The sequence below is a fragment of the Mandrillus leucophaeus genome, unplaced genomic scaffold (assembly GCF_000951045.1).
Source record: "Mandrillus leucophaeus isolate KB7577 unplaced genomic scaffold, Mleu.le_1.0 Scaffold522, whole genome shotgun sequence".
NCBI lineage: Eukaryota > Metazoa > Chordata > Mammalia > Primates > Cercopithecidae > Mandrillus > Mandrillus leucophaeus.
In genome coordinates, this window is record NW_012105609.1 from 19,282 (window position 1) to 33,669 (window position 14,388).

The window sequence follows — 14,388 nt, forward strand, 5'->3', positions numbered from 1 at the left end:
CACGCCTGTAATCCCAGCACTTTGGGAGGACGAGGCAGGTGGATCACGAGGTCAGGAGTTTGAGACCAGCCTGACCAACATGGCAAAACTCCATCTCTTCTAAAAATACAAAAGTTAGCTAGGTGTTGTGGCATGTGCCTATAATCCCAGCTACTCAGGAGGCCGAGGCAGTGAGCTGATATCTCCCACCTGAACCCAGGAGGCGGAGGCTGCAGTGAGCCAAGATCGTGCCACTGCACTCCAGCCTGGCTGACAAAGCGAGACTCCGTCTCAAACAAAAAAAAGAGAGAAAGAGACAGAACAAAAGGGAATATAATGTGGTCAACCACGTTGAGGGTTGTCAGGGCAAGTAAGACAATGACAGAGATTTAGCTAGATGGATGTCACTGGTGACCATGGCAGGATGGCTCTGGGGGTGGGATGGACACAGAAGCCTTGGCTATTCATAGTCCCAGTTCCTGGCTATCAGAGCCCTGGCTTTCCTAGTGAGAAGGTAGATGTGGTTTACTAGACAGCATTCTAATACCACATTAGCTGCTGCCAAGAAGTCAATCAAAGAAGACAAAAAACAATCTATAGAGATACAGATGCTGATACCTTGGAGAAACTGGGTCTCTCCTGGGAGTGGAGGGGAAGGCAGCCTGTTAAAAAGTTTGGCCTGAGGGAAAGAGAGATGGGATAGTTGCTGGGAATGTGGGTGGGGGTGGACAGGTTTGGCTTGAGGAGTGTTGGAATGCTGTAGGGAAGGACTGGTGAAAGGGAGCAGTGACCCTCTGGGAACAGGCTAGGCTAGGACAACAGCAGAAGGGAGCAGAGGAACAAGGCGAGGCAAACAGGGTGTCCTGCACCCCAAATGGTCCAGGCCCAGCTGTTATGAGAACAGACACCTAGGGGTTGGGCCAGCAGGGAGAAAAGGCGAGGTGGCCAGAGAGCCCATGCTCCAAAAATACCCCAAATATCCACACAGTATAAGGCACTGGGCTGGGTGCCAGGACTCAGATGAGTCTACCTCCATTCCTGCCCTTGGAAAGAGCATGGTCACTTGGGGAGGAAAACAGCCAACTGAAATAACTCCAGCCAGGACACAGTCAACAGCAGACAGGAGGCCGGGCACGGTGGCTCATGCCTGTAATCCCAACACTTTGGGAGGCCGAGGTGGGCAGATCACTTAAGGCCAGAAGTTCGAGACCAGCCTGGTCAACATGGTGAAACCCCGACTCTACTAAAAATACAAAAATTAGCTGGGCATGATGGTGTGTGCCTGTAGTCCCAGCTACTTGGGAGATTGAGGCAGGATAATTGCTTGAACCTGGAGGCAGAAGTTGCAGTGAGCCAAGATCGTGCCACTGCACTCCAGCCTGGGCAACAGAGCAAGACTCTGTCTCAAAAAAAAAAAAAAAAGTGGACAGGACATCAGGAGTCACAGAAGAAGAAGTGACCAGCAGAGGAGACACCACTTGAGCTGGGCCTTAAACAGGGCTCAGCAAGGAGGGGCAGGATGGAAGCACCCCTGAGCATCCCTTCTTCTCTCTATAGAAGGTTGCCCACCTGGCTGGATGCAACCAGAACAGCACACAGATCCTGGTAAACTGCCTGAGGGCACTTTCAGGGGCCAAGGTGATGTGTGTGTCCAACAAGATGGTAGGTAGAACATTCCAGCTGCCTGACCTGGCTACCTGAAGGCCATCCTCCTATCCTGGTACCCAGCTACCCCCAACTACTTCCCCAGGGACCCTGTCTCAAGAGCACACTGGGGAGACTTCCTTTAACTCTGATCCCTTCCTCTCCACCACAGAGATTCCTCCAACTGAACTTCCAGAGAGACCCTGAAGAGATAATCAGGCCACATTCTGCAATTTGAGTATTTACTGAGCACTACTTTGTGCCAGGCACTTGGGATACTTAGGGAATTGTTCAGGCCAAGATCCTTTCCCGAGTGGAGCTGATGTTCCAGTGGGGAAGGACGATAAACTGTAAATAAATATATTATCCACCTCCTTAGAAGATAAGTGAATAGCAAGGAATGGAGAGGGTAAAGGGGTTAGACATGTTGGGAGGTGTGGACTTTTAAATAGAATGGATAGGACAGGACTCAGTGAAGTGAAATTTAGCAAAGATTTTCAAGAGGTGAAGGAGGGAGCTATACAGATACCCGCGGTAAGCATCCCAAGTCCACGTAGCTTGGTCCTGCCTATCCTGCTCCCCTCCCACACCCATCCTCCTGGGACTCACCATGCCAGCTCCAGTCTTTTTGCAATCAAAGAGCCTAGGCTAGAAGGGCAGCCTCTGAAGGGGCACCCTCATCCTCGCAAGGACCCTGGGAGGATACTTGAGGACACTGGCTGGAAATGCCCTTTGCCTTGTAGATTATCTGGTCCATGAGCCCTGTGGAGGATGGTGTGGTGATCCCAGATGACTCTCTGGTGCTCCTGACCCAGGGGCAGGTTTCATCTGTGCCCTACCTTCTAGGTGTCAACAACCTGGAGTTCAACTGGCTCTTGCCTTATGTAAATGAGTAGGAGTTCAGTTGGCTCTTGCCTTACGTGAGTACCACAGTGGAGGCAGGGAAGGATGCCTCTTGGACAGTGCTGGGCACCAGGTCAGATGCCAGTAGCCCTTCTGGGGATGCACATATATTTGGGAGCCTCCTGTAGTCCCTGTACAGTAAAAACTGGCCATGAATGTTGGAGGGGAAGAAGGGCAAAGTGTGGCCTGTTGGAGATTTGAGGGCCATAAATTCTCAGATCATAGTTTAGATGGCTTATGATGTTCATTCCCAAGCCTCTAGGCAACTGCAAATCCTGAAGCCGGGTTTCATCATTTTAGCCAGGATGGTCTCGATCTCCTGACCTCGTGATCTGCCTGCCTTGGCCTCCCAAGGTGCTGGGATTACAGGCGTGAGCCACTGCGCCTGGCCACACACACACTCTGTTTTTACCTAACTCTTGACTTGTGCTTCCTCCAAAAGCCTTGGTCTTTTATATCTCTCAACCTGGCACATACGGTTTGCTGTGCTTGGAAGGCCCACCCCAATACACACTTTCCTACTCTTTCTTAAAGATCTAAGTATCATCTCTGTAAAGCCCTCTGGAACCCCAATTCCCTAGGGCAAATTAAATGAGGGCAGGGTGAGAGAAAGAAGCATGATGAAGAGGAACACACGTAATCCTCTCTTTTTTTCTTCTGGGCAGAAATCCCAATGATGGAAATCTGCCCTGCTGGACACGCTACAACAAGGATGAAAAGTACCTGCAGCTGGATTTTACCATGAGCGTGGGCATGAAGCTCAAGGAGAAGATGGCTTTTTGCGTGAGTCTGTACCAGTCTCAGAGACCTGAGAAGCAGAGGCAGTTCTAAGGGTGGCTATGCAGGAAGGAGCCAAAGAAGGGTTTGCCCCACCACCCAGGCCCTGGGGAGACTGGCCATGGACATACCTGGGGACAAGAGTTCTACCCACCCCAATTTAGAACTGCAGAAGCTCCCTGCTGCCTCCAGGCCAGAGCTAGAGCTTCTGCCTGTTGTGTGGGACCTGCACTGCCCTCTCCAGCCTGACATCCCATGATGCCCCCTACCTCAATGTTGACATCCAGTTAGGCCAGGCCCTGTCAACACCATACTGTGCCCAGCTCTCCAGCCTCAGGACAACCTCTCTTTTTCCCTTCTTCAAATCCTCCCACCCTTCAGTGTCTCCTTGTGGCTCCTTCTTATGGGAGGTCGACCCAGACTGCCACTGCCCCTGTCACTGCACCCAGCTTGGCATTTACCATCCATCCTGCTCAACCTTGTGCCCGTCTGTTCACATTGGCCTGGAGGCCTAGGGCAGGTTGTGACATGGAGCAAACTTTTGGTATTTGGGATCTTCTCTCCCACCCGCACTTATCTCCCCCAGGGCCACTCCAAAGTCTATCCACAGGGATGTTCTCAATAAAGAAGTGTTGATTTGACCTGAATTTCTCCACCTATAAAATGGGTGCATGAAGTGAATGGTGTCTCAATTTGAGCCCTGGGAGAAAGGGAGTGTTGCTGCCTGTTCCTTAGTGGGCTGTGCCTGGATGCTACACTCAGTCAAGGGGTGCTACTGCAAAGTTGCCTGGGGTACAAAACACTTGCCTTTTGCCTTCATGGTCTCAAGTGCACCCCTCAGAACAGTAGGACAGCCACACCCCACGCTCACTTGTCCATCAGTTTAGGTCTTACTGCTGCATCCAGATTCCTCTGGCTTCTCTTGCAGCCCGTGCATATCCCAGCCTGTCCCACAGTTTTGTTTCATTGTTTTGTGGGCTTTTTTTAAAAGTTTTTTATTTTTTGAGACAGAGTTTCACTCTTGTCACCCGGGCTGGAGTGCAGTGGCGCAATCTTGGCTCACTGTAACCTCCACCTCCTGAGTTCAAGCGATTCTCCTGCCTCAGCCTCCCGAGTAGCTGGGATTACAGGTGCCCGCCACCATGCCTGGCTAATTTTTGTATTTTTAGTAGAGATGGGGTTTCATCACGTTGGCCAGGCTGGTCTCGAACTCCTGACCTCAGGTGATCCGCCCATCTCGGCCTCCCAAAGTGCTGGGATTACAGGCATGAGCCACCATGCCTGGCCACTGTGGGCTTTTTGGTGGTAAAATACATATGACAGATTTTACCATTTTAACTATTTTTGTTTTTTGTTGTGAGATGGAATCTTGCTCTGTCACCCAGGTGAGTGCAGTGGCGCCATCTCGGCTCACTGCAAGCTCTGCCTCCTGGGTTCACGCCATTCTCCTGCCTCAGCCTCCGGAGTAACTGGGACTACAGGTGCCCGCCACCATGCCCCGCTAATTTTTTGTACTTTTAGTAGAGACAGGATTTCACTGTGTTAGCTAGATGGTTTCGATCTCTTGACCTTGTGATCCGCCCGCCTAGGCCTCCCAAAGTGCTGGGATTACAGGCATGAGCCACCATGCCCAGCCCCATTTTAACTATTTTTACATGTACAGTTCAATATCATTAAGTACATTCACATCATTGCACAACCATTGCCACTATTCTGTCTTTAGAACTTTTTCATCATCTAAACTGGAACTCTGTACCCATTCAACAATGACTCGCTGTTACCCCCTCGTTGTAGCCCCTGGTAACCCCTATTCTGCTTTCTGTCTCTATGAACTTGACTTCCAGGTGCCTGACATAAGTACAGTAATGCAGTATTTGTCCTTTTGTGTCTGGCTTATTTCACTTCACATGATGTCTTCAAGGTTCATCCATGCTGTAGCATCCATCAGAATTTCCTTCCGTTTTAAGGCTGGATAATATTCCATTGCAGGTATATACCACATTTTGTTTATCCATTCATCCAGTGATGGGCATTTGGGTTCTTTCCACCTTTAGGCTATTGTGAATAATGCTGCTATGAACACTGGCATAGTGTTCCACAGTATTTTTGTCCCAAAGTAGTGTTGATTAGGTCCTTTATTCCCAGAGGTTCCTGAGTCTCTGGGGCAAATGGAAGCTGCATAGATCTGTGGGACAAGGCCATCTAATTCCCCATACCCCAGGATCTAACCCCCAAAGCAAAGGGATGGTGGAGGAGGGGGGAAGCCCCTTCCAAGCAAACAATCCTCACAACGACTATGGATCTTATTATCCCCATTTTACAGATGAAGAAACTGAAGCATTGAGACATTGAAAAGCCTTGCCCAAGGGCCTGAGCTGGTGGAGACAGAGCAGGAATTGGGTCCAGGCCAGCCTGAGGCACCCTGCCACCTCCATCCAGACCTGGAGCAATCCCTGAGGAGGGTGGCTACCACAGGAGATGGGGCAGCTCTAGTCTCAGGAAGCACAGCCGGAGGATGTCGCAGGCAAACAAACAGCCACTCATCAGTAAGGAGCCAGAGTGAGGGCTGCTAGTTCAGCTCCCGGAAGGTGGTCCTGGGGCAGCCAGTGCAGAACTCAGCAGGGGCTCAGCTCCAACTGAGCCAGATTTCACTCCAGTGTCCACAAGGGACGTTGTGACCTGGAGGTCCTTGGCTACTCACCCTGGGGCCTGCTGGCACAGCCCAGGAGCTAGCCCAGGCCTGCCTCTGATGGTTCCTCCCGATTTCTCTCTTGACAAAGATTCTCTCGTTGACCAAACTCTACTCAGACTTTCCTGAACTTTTTCAGCTAGGCCTGACTTTTTAGCAAGATTCCTGCTAAGTCAGTTTAACCAGAGCCCCCCATCCTTGATATCTGATCACCTTCCATAATCTAATTAAGTTCCTTAGCCTGGGCCAGGTACGGTGGCTCACGCCTGTAATCCCAGCACTTTGGGAGGCCGAGGCAAGCAGACCACTTGAGCTCAGGAGTTTGAGACCAGCCTGGCCAACATGGTGAAACCCCATTCTACTAAAAATACAAAAATTAGCTGGGTGTGGTGGTGGGTGCCTGTAATCACAGCTACTTGAGAGGCTGAGGCAGGAGAATCACTTGAACTCGGGAGGCGGAGGTTGCAATGAGCTGAAATCGTGCCATTGCACTCCAGCCTGGGTGACAGAGCAAGGCTCTGCCTCAAAAAAAATAAAAAAACAAAAGTTTTTTAGCCTCTATTATCCCCAAGGTGATGCCTGGTCACCCTGGCCTGGCTGCAGCAAGAATCCTATTGGATGGGCTTAGCCAGACTTCCCCCTTTATCTCTGATGTTTCCTCTCAGTAATTTTTCATCCACTGACCCCACCTTGCTCCTTGGCTATAAATTCTTACTTGTCCATGCTGTATTCAGAGTTGAGCCCAATCTCTCTCCCCAACTGCCTGACTGCAAAACCCCACTGTGGCAGTCCTTATGTCAATTTTTTTTTTTGGAAACAGGGTCACCTCTGTTGCCCAGGCTGAAGTGCAGTGGTGCAATCACAGCTCACTGCAGCCTCAAACTCCTGGGCTCAAGCAATCCTCTCACGTCAGCCTCCCAAATAGCTGGGACCACAGGCAGGCACTACCAGCCTCGGCTAATTTTTAAAAAATGTTTGGGTCTGACATGGTGGCGCATGCCTGTTATCCCAGCACTTTGGGAGGCTGAGGCAGGAGGACTGCTTGAGCCCAGGAGTTTGAGACCAACCTGGGCAACACTGCAAGACCCCATCCCTACAAAAAATATTAGCCAGTTATGGTGGCACATGCCTGTAGTCCTATCTACTCAAGAGGCTGAGGTGGGAGAATCACTTGAGCCCAGAAGGCCGAGGCTTCAGTGAGCTATGATCACACCACTGCACTCCAGCCTGGGTGACAGAGTGAGAACCTCTCTACCGCCTTGTCCTCCAAAAGTGCTGGAATTACAGGTATGAGCTACGACTCGGCCCCTATGCCTATTTCGATGCTCCTGAATAAAGTCTGCTTTACTGAGCTTTAACAAGGATCATGAATGATTTTTCTTGAACGCCCCTCCTCATGCTCTCTCACACGGGTCTGTGGGGAGGGCAGCTGCTTCTAAGGGCCACCTACCCAGGGCCCTCCTCCCCAAATTGGAGGAAGTGCAGCTGAGCAGGAGCCAGGGCTTTGTCGGGTCTGGGCTGGCTGTGGCAGATATGACAATCATAAAGGGCTCTGGGGAAACCCTAGAACCCTCCCTAGGAGGGAGGACAAGCCTGGGAGAACCCCAGTGGGCAGTCTGAATGCTGGGCTGGCCCCTGCCTCCCACAGCCCTGGCTCCACACCCTCCCCATACACCCAGGAAGGTGTCCCTCTTCCAGTCAGCTCCTCCCCGGGTTGCACTGCTGGATGACGGAGGCGGGAGGGCTACTTACTACTGCCCCATTGTCCCACCTTGTCTTCCTGTCCCCACTCAGGTCCTCCCACGGCCACCCGGAGTCTCTCCTGAAGCTGTTGCCAGGCCCCATTCCGCGTGGATCGGTGCGCACAACAGACTGGATCTTGGTGAAAGCCCGAGAACACTTCTGAGTCTTGCCCCCAGCCGCCCTCCCCATCCCCCGGGTTTCACACCAGCCGGCGCTACCGCGGGGACGAAAGAGTGCGGGCGCTAAGCTCTCGCGGGCACAGCGCACAGACGCGCCCCCTGCTGGCCGGGCCGGGCCGGGCCGCCCACCTCCGGCTGAGCCTGGCTCCCGGCTCCGGAAGCAGCTCCCCAGCTTCTCCCCCGCCACGCCCCCACCTTCCACCCTGGAAGCAGCAATTACCGGCCCAGGCGGCTGGGAAAGGGCCAATTAGCGCAAGAGACGCGGCTCCTCTGCGGGGCCCCTGCTGACCGCAGCCCACGCAGCGCTGCCTCCGCCGCGGGCCTCCAGGCTCCCGTCGCCCGCCCGCCTGCCGCAGCCCTCCCGGCCTGGCCGACAGCGCTGGCTGCCAGGGAGCCCCGGGGGACACGCCGTCCGGCCTCCCGCCAACTGCAGTCACGGATCCAACCGCCTGGCGCTGGCCCAGAGCCTGGGCGGACGTGCGGGCGCCGGGAGCTGAATCTCGCCGCCGGTCTCCAGGCGGGGGCGGCTCGGCCCAAGCCTTCTTGCCTTCTCATGGCCCTCCTTGCTGCTTCTGGACCTCCAAGGCCCCGTTCTGGGCTGGCCGACTGGAGCAGTTCCCCGCTGGTGGCTATGGCAGAGCCAGGCTTTGGAAACCCACGGCCGGTGCTGGATCGTGCCCCGCGACAGGCACGTGGGCAGGGTGGAGGGTGGGCAGCACAGGGTAACAAGAACTCATTAGTGACAGTGAATGCATGAACTTCCTCCCCTGGTTCCCTCCCGTGCGCAACCTGACTTACCCACCTATAGGCTTTGGGAGACCCAAGAGGGATGGGTCCTGTCCTCCAGGAGCCTGCGGGCTGCATGGGCAGAGGCTCCAGGAGCTTGGCTAGGACCCTAAGCTAAAGAAAGCCCCGAGGTCCAGGAAGGGAGGCATCGGGTGAAAAAAAGGGGCTGGAAGAGGGAGTTGTAGGGGACAGATGACACCACGTCAAGGCTTTCCCTTCCCCCAACGAACCCCCTTGCCGCTGTAGCTGGTCACACTGGGGCCCCGGAGTAAGGGACAAAGTGGGCCTGAGCGCAGTACATCCTCTGCAGGAGGCTGAAGTTTCTAGAACAAGAAGTGGGAGAAGGTTCAGTAGGAAGGTCCACAGGTGAGGTTGACCAAAGAGATCCTGCTGTTTCCCCATGGGTGCCACAAGGGACTGGGTTAGAAGAGCTGAGGCTGGACCAGTCCTGGATGCAGTGACCTTTTCTGTGTGTTCTCCCTCTGCTCCCTCAGGTCTGGAGGGCTGGGAGCCTGCTACGTGCTCTGGAACTTTACTCAGGTCTTGTTGAGCCAGACTTTCTTTGGGAAAGTGTAGCCCATGTCTCTAAAAGAACCAGAACTCCTTCTTTCCACCAAGGTAATTAACTGTGTGGAGAGGGAGAGAGCCCCTTTCAGAAATTGGGGGATGCAGACTGAACAATGAAGGAACATAGCAACAATGAAGGAACATAGCGACAATGACACCACCTTGAGTCCAATGGAATGAGGTGCAGCTGCATTAAAGAATGAGGAAAGGGACAGAGATAGGTATAAGAGACAATGGAACCATCAGCCAAGAAAGTCAGGGGGTTGGCCGGGTGCCACGTGACTCACACCTGTAATCCCCGCACTTTGGGAAGCTGTGGCGGGCAGATGGCTTAAGCTCAGGAGTTCAAGACTAGCCTGGACAACATGGCAAAACCCCATCTCTACGAAAAATACAAAAATTAGCCGGGCATGGTGGCATCCCCATGCAGTCCCAGCTACTTGGGAAGCTGAGGTGGGAGGATGGCTTGAGCCTGGCAGTCAGTGGTTGCAGTGAGACAAGATTTTTTAAAAGGCTGTAGTCCCAGCACTTTGGGAGGCCGAGGCAGGCGGATCACCTGAGGTCAGGAGTTCTGGACCAGCCTGGCCAACATGGCAAAACCCCGCCTCTACTAAAAATACAAAAATTATCCAGGGCCGGGCACGGTGGCTCAAGCCTGTAATCCCAGCACTTTGGGAGGCCGAGACGGGCGGATCACGAGGTCATGAGATCGAGACCATCCTGGCTAACACGGTGAAACCCCGTCTCTACTAAAAAATACAAAAATCTAGCTGGGCGAGGTGGCGGGCGCCTGTAGTCCCAGCTACTCGGAAGGCTGAGGCAGGAGAATGGCGGAAACCCGGGAGGCGGAGCTTGCAGTGAGCTGAGATCCGGCCACTGCACTCCAGCCTAGGCGACAGAGCGAGACTCCGTCTCAAAAAAAAAAAAAAAAATTATCCAGGTATGCTGGCATACACCTGTAATCCCAGCTACTCAGGAGGCTGAGGCACGAGAATCACTTGAGCCTGGGAGGCGGAGGTTGCTGAGATTGTGCCACTGCACTCCAGCCTGGGCCACAGAGTGAGACCCTGTCCAAAAAAAAAAAAAGTCAGGGGTGGAGGAAAGAGGCAGAAGCTGGTGGACACACAGCCAGACAGACAAATGGAAAGAGAGCCAGGGCAGTGCTGGGGCAGTTCAGGCAGGAGGGGGGCCATGCCTGGACACTCAAAAGGTAGCTGTGGGCCGGAATCTGTTTCTCATCACAGTTGTCTGACCACTGAGACACCTTGGGGTGGGAGGGTGATGGAAAGGGAGGGCTTCCTGGAGGAGCGTTTGAAAGAACCTATAGGGAATAGTGGAGGGAATGAAGGTGGGAGTGGAGGAGAAGCTATCTCAGCCAGAGGGCACAGCAGGAGCAAAGGCCTGGAGGCAGGAATTGGCTTGTTCAGTCCCAGCAGCTCTATGTCAGTCAGCATGACCCCCACAGAAAGGCTGAAAGAGGAAATGGCCCAGAACTGGAGCACCAGGCCTGTAAGCTGGGAGGGAGCATGGACTCTAAGCGGAGGCACTAGGGAGCCATGGGAGGGGCATGTCTTGGTCAGATTTACCTTCCAGAAGGGTCTTTGAGGTTACCTAGTACAGAGACACTGGAGGAAGAGAGAGTGGAAGTGAGCAGACCGGGGGATGGTGACAGAGAACTAGACAGTGGTCCTTCATGGAATCGAGCGAGCAAGTTCCCAAAGTAGATGGTCAGAACCTAGTGACACATAAGGGCAGGTGTCCTGTTTCTCCAAGGAACTTTAGGCCAAGGCGGGAGGTCAGCTCTGATTACTCACCTCCCCCACTCACAGAATGGCCCCTGGGGTACTCTGGCCTAGTGTACTCCCACCCAGCCAAGTCTGGGAACTCATGTGGTCCCTCCCCAGGCCTGGGAGACCTTGGCACCTACCCACTGGGCCCAGGAAAAGCCCCAAGAGGGTGTCCAGTCCAGGGTAGAGACACAAACAGACCTCCCACCCCACAGAAAGCTTGTTAAGACAGCACTCTCACCTCCCACCACCAGCCCTCTGTGCAATGATGACTCCACTGCCATGAGGGGTTAGGCTTGGGTCTATTTGGGGAGCCAGTAGGTAGGGGAGGAGGGCCCAGTTGAGCACAGAGAGAACTCAGAGGCTGAGATCACATGGCCCACAGAGCAGAGTTCACCACGCCTCTCTTAGGCAGAATTTAGGGAGCTGTGTGTTCCTGTCTGGGCCTGTTCTTCCATGTGTCCTCAGGCAGACCACTTGCTTCTCTGGGCCAGACTTTCTTTGGGAACAGTCCCTGTGGTAGGACAGGACTCTGGCCTCAGCTCCCTCTAGCCATGGTCCAGGACCCCTGTCCACTCCCAGCCCTTTCAGCCACAGGAGCTGCTGGTGGAGCATGTTGGTGACCTCACCAAGGAGCTGCTGGGTGATCATTATGGATTCCCCACCGATAAGGAGCAAGAACCCTTTTGAGGGGGAGCCTGAAGGTGAAAGAAAAAGCCTTTCAGGAAATTAGCACCAGTGGCAGGAAAATTCATCAAAAGCTGGCGGAGGCGCCTGTGGCTGATTCACGTCTCTTGCCAAAGAGGCAGCTCCTCTGGCCTGGGGGAAGGGCTGGCAGCTTCCAGGGCCTTCCAGAGACCCCAGATCCCTGGCCCTATTGCTGGGCCTCTCAGCACCTGGCAGAGGTGCCACCATGGATTTGCTGCTCCTACATCACAGGATTCTGCAGTGCTAGGAAAGACTGCTAATGAGTAGGGGGGCTTGGGTTTTAATATAACTCTTCCCTCTGCTGTGTGATCTCAGACACTCAATTGACTTCTCTGATACTCCCTGCCAGGAGAAATCCTAACCTTCCTGGCCTCTAGGTGACCAATACATCCACAATACTCAGTATATCTGAGACAAGAATATTTTTCTGAAGAGTGAGGATGCAACTATACCCAATCATTGGTAGTGGGAGGTCTCATGTGAGAAGCAGGGAGGCAGCCTGAATGTGGAACCCATTATTCTGGTAGCAGCCCCACCTGCCAGCATCCAGGCATGGCTGACAGAATAGCTGTTGCAGCACACACCTCTAGGGGGCACCATTTCCATGGTTTACAGTCTGAATGAGGCCTGGATGTAACCTGAGCTTCATGACTGCCTCCTCTGGGCTTGGTACCCACATGCACACTCACACCACACACTTGCCTCAGAGAAGGCTCTGATTGGTTGATCACAATCACCACCTAACCTAAAGCATCCACATTGGTCAGGCTTTGGAGCCCGCGCTTCTGCTCTAGCTATGCATGGCTCCCTTCAGCTCCCAGAGCAGGTCCGGTCCCAGTCCAGCCGGATTATTTAATGCTGATAGAAGCAGGATCCTTTGAAAGAGCTATGGATGTAGCAGGCCCCAGAGGCTCAGAAAGTCCTTTCCAGGCCATGCCCTGGTTCTGGCACTGCCGCTGCCCCTGCTCCACTACCAAAGGAGGGAGGCCAGGCCATGCATGATGGCTCACGCCTATAATCCCAGCACTTTGGGAGGCCGAGGTGGGCGGATCGCCTGAGGTCAGGAGTTCAAGACCAGCCTGGTCAACATGGTGAAACCCCGTTTCTACTAAAAATACAAAAAAATTAGCCAGGCGTGGTGGTGCTCACTTGTAATCCCATTTACTTGGGGGGATGAGACAGAAGAATTGCTTGAAACCGGGAGGCAGAGGTTGCAGTGAGCGAGATTGCACCACTGCACTCCAGCCTGGGTGACAGAGTAAGATTCCATCTCAAAAAAAAAAGAAAGAAAGAATAAAGAAAAAAAAAAGAAAAGGAGGCAGGCCACAGGCAGTTACCCTTTTTTTTTTTGAGATGGAATCTTGCTCTGTCGCCCAGGCTGGAGTGCGGTGGAATGATCTCGGCTCACTGCAGCCTCCACCTCCCAGGTTCAAGTTATTCTCGTGCCTCAGCCTCCCAAGTAGCTGGGATTACAGTCATGAGCCACCACACCCAGCTGATTTTTGTATTTTTAGTAGAGATGGGGTCTCGCCGTGTTGGCCAGGTTGGTCTGGAACTCCTGACCTCAGGTGATCCACCTGCCTCGGCCTCCCAAAGTGCTGGGCTTACAGGTGTGAGCCACTGCGCTGGCTTCAGGCACCCTTTCAACTCATTGTATGGCATTTTTGCTAGACCTTATATGAACTCAAATTGTTATCCAGTGCTTCCCTTACTGCCAATGTTTACAGATGGCTTTGTATCAACCAAAGTGTTGTACAAATCATAGCATTTCAGAGCTAGAAGAGACCATAAAGCGTGTCATAGCCACCATTCTTTGAGAACTTGCAACTTTGTGCTAGACACTAACTCAGGTACCTTCTGATGTTTTTGCCTGCACAGTACAGCCATTCCTTTTCCTGTGACACCACCCTGTCCTCAGCAATTCACAGTGTCCACACCACAGCTCAGGGATGACCAGATAACCCAGACTTGGACGATGAAACTCAATCTCAAGATTTTTGTAGAAACATCAGGAAAGAGAATGGCTACACTTGAGGGTGAGTCAGCATGTGAAGGAAGCTAAAACAGAAAACTAGCCAGTTGCAGTGGCATGTGCATGCAGTCCCAGCTACTCGGGAGACTGAGACAGGAGTGTTGCTTGAGCCCAGGAGATCTGGGCTGTAATTCACTATGCTGATTAGGTGTCTGCACTAAGTTGGCATCGATATGGTGATCTTCCAGGAACGAGGGACCACCAGGTAGCCTAAGGAGGGGTGAACCAGCCCAGGTCGAAAATGGAGCAGGTCAAAACTCCTGTGTTAATCAGTAGTGGGATCATGCCTGTGAGTAGCTGCTGCACTCCAGCCTGGGCAATATAGCAAGACCTCATCTCCTAAAAAAACAAACAAACAAAACAAACAAACAACAACAAAAAAAAACGAATAGTGAAATGAAATAGTTCACACTGAGAAACAGCCTTGAAAAAATAAAATAAAATAGGCCAGGCGCTTATGGCTCACACCTGTTGAATCCCAGCACTTTGGGAGGTCGAGGAAGGCGGACCACTTGAGGCCAGGAGTTCCAAGACCAACCTGAGCAGCAACATAGCAAGACCCCCCATCCAACCTCTTTTTTTTTTTTTTTTTTT

The 14,388-nt window shown here is 52.9% G+C and overlaps 1 protein-coding gene across 1 annotated transcript in view; it reads left to right on the top strand.

Annotated features, from left to right (window-relative positions):
* Positions 1-3,967, top strand: part of LOC105551487 (carboxylesterase 3-like) — a 15,759-nt gene extending 11,792 nt beyond the window's left edge. The window contains 4 exon segments of the mRNA XM_011996739.1: positions 1,537-1,641; positions 1,796-1,861; positions 2,367-2,515; positions 3,192-3,967. Coding sequence (XP_011852129.1) covers positions 1,537-1,641; positions 1,796-1,861; positions 2,367-2,515; positions 3,192-3,357 — 486 coding nt within the window. The 3' untranslated portion in view covers positions 3,358-3,967.
* The last annotated feature ends 10,421 nt before the right edge of the window (positions 3,968-14,388 follow it).